This window comes from Pongo pygmaeus, chromosome 2 (assembly GCF_028885625.2).
Source record: "Pongo pygmaeus isolate AG05252 chromosome 2, NHGRI_mPonPyg2-v2.0_pri, whole genome shotgun sequence".
Lineage (NCBI taxonomy): Eukaryota > Metazoa > Chordata > Mammalia > Primates > Hominidae > Pongo > Pongo pygmaeus.
Genome location: NC_085930.1, coordinates 95,373,116 through 95,386,285, shown reverse-complemented (window position 1 = coordinate 95,386,285; position 13,170 = coordinate 95,373,116). Strand labels below are relative to the sequence as shown.

Here is a 13,170-nt window from a genome sequence, read left to right as displayed (position 1 = left end):
AGGAATTGGGCCGCACAGCGGTGGGTGAGCGATCATTACCGCCTGAGCTCCGCCTCCTGTCAGATCAGCGGCTGCATTAGATTCTCATAGGAGTGCAAACCCTATTGTGAACTGCACATGAGAGGGATCTAGATTGCACTCTCCTTAAGAGAATCTAACGAGACTAATGCCTGATGATCTGAGGTGGAACAATTTTATCCTGAAAGCATTCCCCCACCACGCCGCCTGGTCTTCCACAAAACCAGTCCCTAGTGTCAAAAAGGTTGGGGACCGCTGCCTTGGAACACACTCAGGGCAAAACCAGTCTGTCATGTAATGGTTACTACCTCAGGGTTGTAAATTTCTGCTGGACTTAGCCACCTTGACTAACTCACTATCTTATCTGCTGTAGAAACCCCCTTTTCCATCCCACTCTTATGTGTAAGAAAAGTCAGATGCAGCTGGGTTGACATGTATCTTTACTGACTAGGGTGTTTGTGTGTGTCTATCAAGTCCCTTCAAGGTCAAGGTCCTTCCCACATATGACGCCAGCAAAGTGACCGCCAGTGGCCCCGGCCTTAGTTCCTATGGTGTGCCTGCCAGTCTACCTGTGGACTTTGCAATTGATGCCCGAGATGCCGGGGAAGGCCTGCTTGCTGTTCAAATAACGGTAACTTGGAGTTATTTTCTGAGCCAAACCTTAATCCTAAAACTTAATTTCCGGGCCAGATTTAAGAACAAGGGTTTCAATAACCGATTTCTGACTCAATGCAAGTTGTTTGTTAGATTTCCCCACCAAAGAGTCAGTAAATGTGCAGAAGCATAAGCAGCTCGCCTGGGAGATTTGAGGGTGTAGCTCCAAGAACCACTTTTTGGTGAATTTTCATGTTTTTTTTTTACTACATCTATTCCTATGTTTTTATTTTTATTTTTTTTAAAGATGGGGTTTCACCATGTTGCCCAATCTGGTCTTGAACTCTCTTGGGTTCAAGCAATCTGCCTGCCTCAACCTCCCAAAGTGCTGGGATTGCAGGCATGAGACACTGTGCCCGTCCCCTATGTTTTTATTTTTAAATGTTTTAAATTACTCTTTGGATCAGTTAAGACTAAGTTATGCTGCTATCACAGTAAGCCTTAAAATAAGAGTGGCTGAAATAAATGAGATTATTCTCTCTTGTTAATGAAGCCCAGGTTAAGCCACCTGGGTGCCCTGCAGCTCACCAAGGAAGTCAGCTCCATCTCTCTGCTCCTCTACCTAGCATGTGGCTTCTGTCCTTAAGGTCTCCTCCTGGACCACAAGGCTGCCAGTGCTCTGGCCATCACATCCACGTGGCAGGCCAGAAGGAGGAAGAAAGAAGGGGAAAAAGGGGTCCTCCCAGCTCAGTTGGCTCTCTTAAGCAGCCCTGCCAAAAGTCCGTCATAGACTTCCATTTCCTTCTCATTTGTCGGGGGTTGGTCACAAGTCACATTACCTAGTGGCAAGGATGCTAGGAAGTGGAGTCCCATCTTCTGGGAGCAGTGCACCTAGCTAAGAGTTATGGTCCTGTTAATAAAGAGAAAAGGGAGACTGGATGCGGTGGTGTGTGAGCAGAAGCCTCTGCCTCCTCCCCTCCCTACATTTCAGAGGATTTCGAGCTAAGACACTCTTGGTTCACCTGACAACAAAATTACTAAAAATTGGCCATGTCTGTCATGGTGTTAAAGGGATCAGTGACCCTCTACTCTCCCTACCCAAAAACAAAACAAAACTAGATTGTATTAAGCCATCAATTCTGTCTCCTTCCACTAGCAGCGCTAATAGGAAAATATGTCAAGGTTTTCCATGAATGTTTTCTACATCTTGACAACATCCTAAATAGCATTTCTCTATGATCCACAGGACCAAGAAGGAAAACCCAAAAGAGCCATTGTCCATGACAATAAAGATGGCACGTATGCTGTCACCTACATCCCCGACAAGACTGGACGCTATATGATTGGGGTCACCTATGGGGGTGACAACATTCCACTTTCTCCTTATCGCATCCGAGCCACACAGACGGGTGATGCCAGCAAGTGCCTGGCCACGGGTGAGTACAGGGCATCTCAAGGTCAGGGGCACAGGCTTTGCAATCAGAAAGCCGGGCTGTAGCCCTTCTCTGTGACTTACAGGCTACATGATCTGGGCACGTCGCTCAACCTCACTGAACTTCAGTTTGACATAGATTGAAGCTCTTTGTTTTTATTTGGAGAATATTTAGATCCAAGAAGCTGTTCTAAAGAATAGAGACTGTTTTACAGGGTTACTGCAAAGATTAGATGAGGTCAGGCATGAAAAATGCTTAGCACGGTGCCAGGTACATGATAACTATTATTATATGCTTTTGAAGTGTTGAGAACCCAACTCTGATGGCGGCTCCCATGAAAAGCAGCACATTTCTGCCTTTAGGAGTAGGTAGTTACTCAGGATTCATTCAAGAGCATTTCAGGTCAGCATTAGAGAAACACATTTAAGGATCTAGGTTTTTTTCATCATGCATGTGTAAACCTCTCAGGAATTCTCCATGAATATTTGAGCATCACAGTTTCTTTGGTTTCTTTCTCTTTTTTTTTTCCCTCCTTTTTCCTTCAGTTTCTAAGACACAACTATTGACTGTCACAGGCTTTTTTTTTTTTTTTTGAGATGGAGTCTTGCTCTATTGCCCAGGCTGGAGTGCAGTGACGCAATCTCAGCTCACTGCAGCCTCAGCGTCCTGAGTAGCTGGGACCACAGGTGCCCACCACCATGCCCAGCTAAGTTTTGTATTTTTAGTGGAGACAGGGTTTCACCATAATTGGCCAGGCTGGTCTTGAACTCCTGGCCTCAAGTGATCCACCCTCTTCGGCCTCCCAAAGTGCTGGGATTACAGGTGTGAGACACCGCGCCCGGCCGGCCTTTCAGTTTTTAAGAACAGCCCTTGAGCAGCTCAGTGCTGCTGCTCAAGCAGATTTTAAAACATGAATCCCCATCTCTAAAATGAGACAAATTTACTTCTTTTTAAATAAGAAGACTAAACACAGGACCACCCTTGATGTGTTCTGTTTCTCTCATAACCCATCTTTTTTTGAATGGAGAAAATCTGAGCTTTCACGGCAAGGTTGTGAATTGCTCAGCGTGGCCCTTTTTGGCTCACCCATGGCAAAAAATAGAGAAATTTTGGAATGCTGGCCAATCCAACACCTCCTAGGTCTATGCAGCTGCCAGCGACAACCAGATCATCTTTACTAATTGATGGCATGTTAACGTTGGATGGGGACTTCCCCATTGCCTTGCAGGCCCTATTTCCTCTCCCAGCTTGGGCAGAATCCTGAGCTGAATACTTGCCTTTTGGCCACACCTCTGGGTCTGTCATTCAGGGCCTTCCACAGATTGACTCCAGTCTTCTCTTTCACTACTCCCTGAACAAACTGTTCTTGCCACTCTCCCTATTACTCCTACGTACTTGGCTTATATTTGCCAATGTGCTTTTAGTTCATGCTTTTCTGCATTTCCTGATGTATGGATCCTGTGTAAAGGGGCGCCAGAAATCAGAGAGAGACTGGTCATTGGGGAGAGGTTGCAAGTCTCCCTTAGCTAACAGCACCCATCCTTCAGGGTTCAGCCATGTTTCCTTTCTTTAGGAAGCCCTTTGTCAGTGCGGCAACCCTGGGATATAAATTCTTAGAACCTTTGCCTAGATATGCTGCCAGACACTTCCCTGAGGAACAGTTTGTGATTTTTTCTGTAACTTAGTTCCTCTTCAGCATTTCCACTGCAGTTGGAACTGTCATTCTTGGTGCCTGGCCCTGTTAACATCTTGAGAGCAGGGACTGTGTCTTGCCCACCTTTATGTGTACCTGGCACTTAAGAAAATGCCCAATATGTTTGCTGTTGAAAGTCGACCTTCATTGCCATACCTTTAAATGCTGGCAAACCCAGGCTAACCTTTAGTCAACACTCAGAGCTTACAGATGCTCCTTATTTAGTAAGTAATTAATGAAGTAACCCTTTGAGCAACACCTGCTCAGGGGATCTTTGGGATATCCCTCTGAATGGCAGCATTGGAGGCCTAACATTTACAAGCACAGACAGCATGGATGGGTATGATTTGTTCTTGGGCCTCCAGGACATGTGTCCATACTTCCATTCTCTTCCCCTGAACTCTTCTCCAGGTCCTGGAATCGCCTCCACTGTGAAAACTAGCGAAGAAGTAGGCTTTGTGGTTGATGCCAAGACTGCCGGGAAGGGGAAAGTGACCTGCACGGTTCTGACCCCAGATGGCACTGAGGCCGAGGCCGATGTCATTGAGAATGAAGATGGAACCTATGACATCTTCTACACAGCTGCCAAACCGGGCACATATGTGATCTATGTGCGCTTCGGTGGTGTTGATATTCCTAACAGCCCCTTCACTGTCATGGTAAGGAAAATTCCTTCTCCAGAGCATGCTGTTATTGGTGGAAACTGTAACAGCTGCTGTTTGTTGAACCCTGACTAGGATATCCTCTTCCACCTTTTTTTTCCTTTGGAAAAAAGTTTGTTAAGCAGTCAGGACCTTGTGGAGTCCCAGAGTAATCTCTAGAAACTCAGAGACCCTTTGGCTCTAAGGAATTTTAGGGACTCTTACTGGCCACCAAGATATCTATCATAATAAGAGACTTGGGCAATATCCTGGCCTAAGCCCAGGCATTTTGAAAGATAACTCTTCAGAAAAACACACCTTTATGCAAATGTTTCTACATAAAACATGACAGGTTTTTAACCTGCCAGCTCTTCCTTTTTCCATCTTCATGGCCATTCTCCGTGGCTGGAGGAGAGAGCTTCCTGATGCTGTTTTGTTTGGAGACTTGACTCTGATATCCCAGGACTCAAAGTGCCTCCACTTGTGTTTTGGAAAGAATCACACCTTATGTATGAGGGGGAAATACCTTGTCTTTTGCAGCTAGGAACATCTGGAATAAAAGGAGGAAACCATTATGCAAACACCTGGGTTAGTGAATGACCAAGGTCTTTCATTTTCAATTCTGAGTTACTTATAGATCTTCCTCTGTTTATTTATTTTTATGATTGCATAATAGATCTTCTTCTGAATATCCTTCAACCAGGAAAAGGGTTAGAAACCTTGGGGACATTACCTCATTGAACCCTCACAACCAAGCATTGTTGGCTTTTTTACAAATGAAGCATGCCTGGTCTAGACAGACACCAAATACCATGCTGTCATCCTCACTGGTGTCCTTTGATACTGCAGTCAGCAGCCGCACTTGACCACAAGGTTCATAGGCCCTTAATGACCTGGCCTTGTGCACAGCCTACAAAGCACCTTCTAATTATTTCATTTTGTGCAGCAATGGAGAGGTGCATGAAGACTCCATTCCAAACTCCAAAGCTTAGGGACTTTCTTCCAAACAGTCTATACTCTGTCGTAGTATTATTCCCTTCCATCGATGTCTGTTTATCTGTAAACAGCATGCCAGAGATCTGGAGGCTCTTTTATGTCTCAAGTATGTAAACACTTGTCAACTTTTGACATTGTTCATTTAAGAGTGTTTTTCTCCTGTAGGAAGAAAGACTTACAGCTGGGAAGTTGATGTCCTTATTCACAGAGAAGGGTACCAGTTGTAGTTTTCAGAATCTGTTTTTAGCCCATAGTAGGTTTTATCTGGTTGGTTAGAATTAGGTGGAAGGAGGGAAGAGCAGCCAAGCACTGAGCAGTGGCCATGGGCCTGCTGGTGCAATGAGTTGGGGGTAAGAGAAGACCATATTGGGAAGGTCTAAGTGAGAAAGTCAGAGTAAAAAAATTGAGGACCCTTTTTGCAGAAGTGGAGGCTTCTAAACTCAGTAAGAATAAGTGTCTTCTAGCCCCTGAATACACACAAAGCAAGAATAATTTGTGTTTACCCACTGCCCCCTGACCACTGCTGAAGGCAGAAAGGGACGATCACCCACAGTACCTACAGTACCTGGTTTGGGTCTTTATTCTCTCATTCCAGGGAGAGAACCTTAACTAGATGGACTGAATGGACTGACTGACTGTTCATTGGCTTTGGTTGGGTAGATTCCCTGCTTTTCTCTATAAGTTTGAGGCCAAAAAAGGACACCGACCAGTACTGCAGTCATAGCAGATGTCTCAAGGAGACCCACAGGGTGGTTTAATCAAATACACTATTCACACACAGCACATGGAGTCATGGACAAACAGCTTAACTGCCCATTGCCTTTGAGAAGTCCTGGACCAAAGGCCATAGCTCAGCCATTGAAAGATCTTCCTTCTGATACGTCCCTGCATAGCTCCAACCTGTGCAGGCAGAGGATAGGGCTGTTCCAAATGTAGCTCACAGAGCTGCCTTTGCCTTTCTGCAGATCCCAAGATACACACAAAGCAGTTAACATGGGTACATAGGCCTTCCTCTGTAGGGGAGGCCTTCTGATTTTTATTCTTTCTTATGGTGGAAGAGGGTGTTGAGAGGGGTTCCCTTGCTGTTGGTTCTGTTGAATCAGGAGCATTAAATCTTTTTTTTTTTTTTTTTTTTTTGAGACAGAATCTCACTCTGTCACCCAGGCTGGAGTGCAGTGGTGCGATCTCAGCTCTCTGCAACCTCCACCTCCTGGATTCAAGCAGTTCCCCTGCCTCAGCCTCCCGAGTAGCTGGGATTATAGGCACCCGCGACCACGCCTGGCTATTTTTTGTATATTTAGTAGAGACGGGTTTCACCATGTTGGCCAGGCTGGTAACTCCTGACCTCCAGTGATCCACCTGCCTTGGCCTCCCAAAGTGCTGGGATTACCAACGTGAGCCACTGCGCCCAGCCAGGAGCATGAAATCTAAGATTTGTTGAAAATGAATTTATAAAAACTTTAAAAACATTAACTGCTGAGCATGGTGGCTCACGCGTGAAATCTCAGCAGTTTGGGAGGCCAAGGTGAGAGGGTTGCTGGAGCCCAGGAGTTTAAGACCAGCCTGGGCAATACAGTGAGACTCCATCTCTACCAAAAATAATAATAATAATTAGCCTGGTGTGGTGGTGCACGCCTCTAGTCCCAACTACTCAGGAGGCTGAGGTGGGAGGATCACCTGAGCCCAGAAGGTTGAGGCTGTAGTAAGCTGAGATTGCGCCACTGCACTCTAGCCTGGATGACAGAGCAAAACTCTGCCTCAAAAAAAATTAAATAATTGACCACAGTAGATATTTCTCAAGTAAAAAAAGAACTTTTTCCTGATTCTGTGCTGCAGAGATGCCTTCTGTTAGTTTTTACCTGCTTACACTTCACACACCTCACTTTCATGCCTGGGGTCACACTGTACATACTGCTTTTGCACCTTGCTTCCTTCCCTCAATGTGCCATAGATACCCTTACATATTGATTCATTGGACCTGACTGCCATGTTCCACTGGACAGACTCACCAGAATTTATTTGACCAAACCCCTTCCAGATGGACATTAGGTTGCTTTAGTTTTGCACAACCACAGATGGCATCAGTCAAGGTCCTTACACACATCAGTTAACTATGGAGCCTCCCGCCAGCTTAGGTCTGCGTGCTAGAAGTGGGGTTGTGGGCTCACAGGGTATGCGCATCTGACAGTTGAAGAGAGGACACCAACTGCCTTCCAAAAGGGCAGTAAGAAAGTGTCCTTCGCTAGAGTGAGTGGCTCACTGCAGTTCAAGATGGAGCAGTGGGGGAAGCAGCTCTGTGGTGGTAGAGTCTACTGAGTGTATCCTTCCAGTATGGTTCCCAACTAATCTCCATTTGCCACTGACCAGGCCACAGATGGGGAAGTCACAGCCGTGGAGGAGGCACCGGTAAATGCATGTCCCCCTGGATTCAGGCCCTGGGTACCATTTTGGTTTTTTCCTTTTTGTGTTTCTGTGTTTACTCAGCCTTCATTTCAGAAAATCTGCCATCTGCTTCTGGGATTGCTTAAGGCCTGTGGGTGTCCTGGTCATTGGTGTGCCCCTCACTGATCAGCCCATCACGATGATCCCTGCTTTTTCTGTAATAAGATCACCTTTGCGTCACCATCCGTGCTCCACGAATCGCCAGCCATCGTGTCTGTGATCACGCTCGGTGCAGTTTGTCTCCGTGTTTAAAGAGAAAGACAGACTGCTGTCTGCAGCCCTCCTGCTGCCTCTCAAAGCCGCCACTTGCACATTCAGTTTCTGTTCAGGGGGAAAGCCACCCACTGCTACTCTCTGCCACTTAAAATGCACCTTCTTTTCCAGGCCACAAGCAACTAAACCTTTCCAGATGGAGCCTCTTGGGACTCATAGACATTGCTGTTTCTCACTTTTCCACTTTCCCATGGGTGCTGCTGGGAATTTTACAAACAGACTCCCGAGTGATTGCTAACAGTTGGTCAGCATGACTTCTCCAGTCCCTCAGGTTCTACCCTGAGTCTGGAGCCACTTAGACAAAGCCCATACCACAATGGGCAGCCACATTTCCAAATCCCGGCCTCACTGGCTTGCAGAATTCCCAGCAGCTCTACCCTCTGTAGCTTCACCAGCTCCTGCTGTTGTCTGCTTTACCCAGTGACCACTGCCTTCTGTTTTTAGGTGACCGAAGAGGCCTATGTCCCAGTGAGTGATATGAACGGCCTGGGATTTAAGCCTTTTGACCTGGTCATTCCGTTTGCTGTCAGGAAAGGAGAAATCACCGGTAAGCACTTGCCATGAAGGCCGTCTCATTCTCACTTGCTCTCACGAGCTTCCCAGAATGGTGCTGGGGAGGTGTGTCCACTGTCCCCCAGACCCAGGCTCCTTAACCCAGGGTCACGAGTTCTTGTTCTCGGGTGTTGGGCCGTGGGCTCCTGAAACTACAGAATATGCCACGTGGGTGTTTCTCTGAAGAAGTGGCTCACTGACAACTTGCATTACTTTCTTGAGCGGGCCCATGATTCTCTCTAGGTTAAGAGCTGCTGTGTTTAGATACCTCATGACTGTCAGGTTCCTGTTTGCCCCTTTTTCCTGCCTTCTCTTTGATTTTTCCAGATGTGACTTTGACACTGAGTCTGTCATACAGGAGTTCCTTTTTCCCCTCAGCCTCTTTTCAATGGCCCACTTCTCTTTGGTTTGATGCTCTACGTATCCAGCTGATTTCATGGTCTTCTCAAGTCCTTTCTGAGCTTGATTTTGCCAGTTGTAGAAAACTCTTTAAGAGTTGTCTGCTATATTTTGTGGAAGCCAAATGGAACTGGAAAAAAGAAAAGAAAAGAGCAAATGGTCTCTCCCACTGTGGGACTTGAATGTTTTAGACAGCAATGAATGTTCTTGGGTCTGGAAACCTTTATTTTGAATACATCTGTGCCTTGGGCTCTGCTTCTCTGGGGAAGGTTGCTGGTGGGCTTCATTGCCCCGTCTCTCTGTGCTCCATAGGAGAGGTCCACATGCCTTCTGGGAAGACAGCCACACCTGAGATTGTGGACAACAAGGACGGCACGGTCACTGTTAGATACGCCCCCACTGAGGTCGGGCTCCATGAGATGCACATCAAATACATGGGCAGCCACATCCCTGGTAAGCTGAGCTCAGCAGGCCCAGCAGGGCTCCACCATTCAGGGGCATCTGGGCAGCCTGCAGACGCTTCTCAGCCACTGTGCAGGGAGCAGCTCTCGGCAGCAGGCTGGGGAATGCAGCATTGGCACCCCTGTGAAACCAAACAGTCTGGGACCCTAGCAGGTCCAGCTGATTTCTGGAAGGGATGATGTAGTTCAGTGTCTTGGGTCACAGTGCAGGCCTTTGGGTCTGTGGTTGTTTATCTTTGTCACTACGCCGAGTGTGGCCAGAGGTCAAGCTGGGAGAAAAATGGGAGGCATGGTGAGGGACTTTCCAGCCTGGCCTGCAGAGCCCTGTGTGGCCTGGGGTCTTGGGGCCAGGTCAGAGGCAGAAGAAGAAGAGGACCAGCAGCCCTTGACAAGGGAAGCCAGCTCAGGTTTCATGGGTCACCAACCACCACAGTGTCACCAGTTCATTCTTTCTTTTTGTAGTTGTATTTGTTTTTTAATTTAGTATTTTGAATAGGTAATACATTCTCATGGTTCAAAAATAAAAATGATACGGAGAAAGGTTTCCTTCCTACCCCTCTCCTTGAACTAGACTATCATAAATTTTTTTATGTTTGATTTCAGAGTTTCAGGGTTTTATTTTTTATTTTTTTTTGTGGAGATAGGGTCTCACTATGTTGCACAGATTGGTCTCAAACTCCTTTCCTCAAGCAGACCTCCCACCTTTGTCTCCTAAAGTGTTGGGATAACAGGCATGAGCCGCCGCCATGCTTGGCCAATTTCAGAGTATTTTTAAGACTCTCCATGCAAATGGAAATACAGATATACAAGAGAGTGTCTTCCCAGCCTTCCCTCATGTGGACGAACCATTACATATTTGACCATTTCCCTATTGGAGGGCATTTTGGTTCTTCCTGCCCTTGCTGTCCCCAGTCTTGCTGCAGCACATCAATTTTTCCCCTAGTCACCTCACACTCACAAAGATGTATCTGTGAGATTTAGTTACCAGAGGAGGCAATGCTAGGGCCCCAGTACAGGCATCTATGATTTTGACAGATCTTGCCAAATTGCCCTTCAGAGAGGCTGTTGCAGTTCACACGCCCTCCAGCCATGGAGAAGAGCACCTTCTTTTCCACAAAATTTGCCAGTAGAATAGGGTATCAAATTTTTGGATCTTCTCCAGTCTGATGGTTGGAAAGAAACAGAATCTCAGCGTTGCTTTATTTGTATTTCTCTTGTGAATGAGACCACACAACTTTCCGTATGTCTATTTGTATTTCTTTTTCTGTGAACTGAACATTTGGATCCACGGCATGTTTTTCTATTTGGTTATTGGCCTTTGTCGTATAGTTTCTAAGAGCAATGTAAACATTGGAGAGATTAGCCCTTTGTGGTAGGAGTTGCAAATATTTCTCTGAGATTGGCATTTGCTTTAGTTGTCTGTATGTAATATTGGTTTAAAGCAAAAATGTATTATCTGCTTCTATTTAAATATTCTAAAGCGGCAGATGGAGAGAGAGAAAAAAATGTATTTCTCACATCTGCCATCCACTTCCACTGCTGGTGTGAGTTGTGTATCTTTTCAGATGTTTCTCTCTGTATCTACAAACATACATATAATTTGATTCTATTTTGTTTTTAAAGGAATAGCATAATGGTATTCATAGTTTATAGCAACTTGCTTTTTTTCTTTTTAATGCATCATATTATGGATAATTTCTCAAGTTAGTAAACATGGGTCTTCCTTACTCTTTTTAATGGCCCATGAGTAGATCAGTATTTATTTAACCGGTCCCCTGTAGTGAACACTTAGGTCTTTTCCTGATGTGCACCCGAACACTGCAGAAATGAAAGTGCTTACATAGGGCTAGGAGTCGGGGTGGGCAGGGAAGACCACTGTGGGGTTGATTCCTTACAGGTTGAATGGCATGGGCAAATGGCCTTCCAAAAGCCCTTTCCACTTACCTTCCCTCTGGCCATGGGTCCTTTCACCACCCAGTGCAAAAGTTTCTTCCTTATTTGTCAGGTTGGGCTGGATTACCTTACCTTAGCCCCCTTCCTCATCTGGAGCAGCCTCCAGGATTGTTTTTCTTATGTTGTGATTGAAGGAATAATACTGCTTAGACCCTCTCTGATGTCCTAGGATGGCGGGGGACGGGAGGTGCATATGCATCTCTTTCTGTCTCTTCATGCCTCTGCTTAGGAGGCGCCAGACCTGTAAAGAGGTGAGCGTCAAGATGCCGGTTGTCCAGGGTCTTCATTCACCCCTTAATGAGCACCAATTTTGTTTGTGTCCTTTGTAAACCCAGAGAGCCCACTCCAGTTCTACGTGAATTACCCCAACAGTGGAAGCGTTTCTGCATACGGTCCAGGCCTCGTGTATGGAGTGGCCAACAAAACTGCCACCTTCACCATCGTCACGGAGGATGCAGGAGAAGGTACTGTGTGGTTTACGTGTTTATACGCCTCCAGCTGTCCATTCGGAGGGTGAAGTGGACACGGTTCCAGGGTGGCTTTTAAAAATGAGACGATTGGTAGTATTTGTCTTGTCTTTTCTCTAGTGTAAATCTGTTTCTTCTTTAGAGCTGCTTTGTCTTCTACCCAGACAGACATTTTTGAAGTCCTTTGTGTTCTAATTGAAATCAGATTCATGCTATGAAATACTTTATGTGACTTGTCTGGAATTTAAGTGTGTTTTGGTTGGTGATGTTTTTGTTCTTTTTGCACATGTATCCACAAGACCACATGACTTACTGAGTGGCTCTTTTTGATAAAGCTGTGTGCCCATTCCCGTGGTATTCATGGATACTCCCAAATCTGTGGTTCTAATGGGATTTCCGTGATGGCAGCCAGTGCCTGATGGGCAGGGACAATCCACCTCTGCCCTCCACCGCCCACCGTCTCCTACATGTAATTGACGTACACGGCTTCTTCCTTTTCTCATCCCATGCATCTTGAGAGTAGAGAGAGCTCCAGGGTTACTTGCAGTGAAGAACTCAGATGTTTGGGGTTTCTTCTCAGTGGATGTTTTTACCACATGGACTGCTTCATTCTGACAGATGTCCCTTTGCCCACAGCTCACGTGGAGTGTGTCAGTCCGTTGTCCCCAGCATCAGGGCTGTCCTGGATGAGTTGTTAAAAGGAAACTCTTAAAACAAGGCAACTCTCTCCCTAACGCCCCTGCATCCCTGTTCCCACTTGTAGGTGGTCTGGACTTGGCTATTGAGGGCCCCTCAAAAGCAGAAATCAGCTGCATCGACAACAAAGATGGGACATGCACAGTGACCTACCTGCCCACTCTGCCAGGCGACTACAGCATTCTGGTCAAGTACAATGACAAGCACATCCCTGGCAGCCCCTTCACAGCCAAGATCACAGGTAGGGTTGTCTGGCTTCTGGGGGCTTCCTCGTGGGAAGTATGGCTGCCCCCGACTGCCACCCTCCTTATCAGACCACAGGCAGCAGGCTAGACGTCTCTTTGAGTTTAGGTTTCACGGAGACTTGTTGAGGAGGAGCAGGGGATGGAATGCAATTTTGGATTAGCTAAATTCTCCTCTTGCTGATAATCCAGGAAAACGCGAGAGCTAGTATTTGGAGCACACTTTTATTGTGCCGGTGTGACTCTAGTGTGCAAAGAGAAAGCTCCCAGATGGAGTATTCGAATCATACTTACTACAATAGTGCGTGAG

The 13,170-nt window shown here is 46.3% G+C and overlaps 1 protein-coding gene across 5 annotated transcripts in view; it reads left to right on the top strand.

Moving 5' to 3' along the window:
- Positions 1 to 13,170, top strand: part of FLNB (filamin B) — a 165,064-nt gene that overhangs the window by 127,002 nt on the left and 24,892 nt on the right. For 2 of the 5 annotated variants that reach the window (XM_063661030.1, XM_054479642.2), the window contains exons 27-34: positions 493 to 649; positions 1,859 to 2,048; positions 4,150 to 4,397; positions 7,743 to 7,814; positions 8,535 to 8,637; positions 9,354 to 9,494; positions 11,791 to 11,919; positions 12,686 to 12,859. In XM_063661030.1, the coding sequence (XP_063517100.1) occupies positions 493 to 649; positions 1,859 to 2,048; positions 4,150 to 4,397; positions 7,743 to 7,814; positions 8,535 to 8,637; positions 9,354 to 9,494; positions 11,791 to 11,919; positions 12,686 to 12,859 (1,214 nt within the window). The remainder of the gene's footprint in view (positions 1 to 492; positions 650 to 1,858; positions 2,049 to 4,149; positions 4,398 to 7,742; positions 7,815 to 8,534; positions 8,638 to 9,353; positions 9,495 to 11,790; positions 11,920 to 12,685; positions 12,860 to 13,170) is intronic. The other 3 variants (XM_063661031.1, XM_054479644.2, XM_054479643.2) reach the window with 2 other exon arrangements.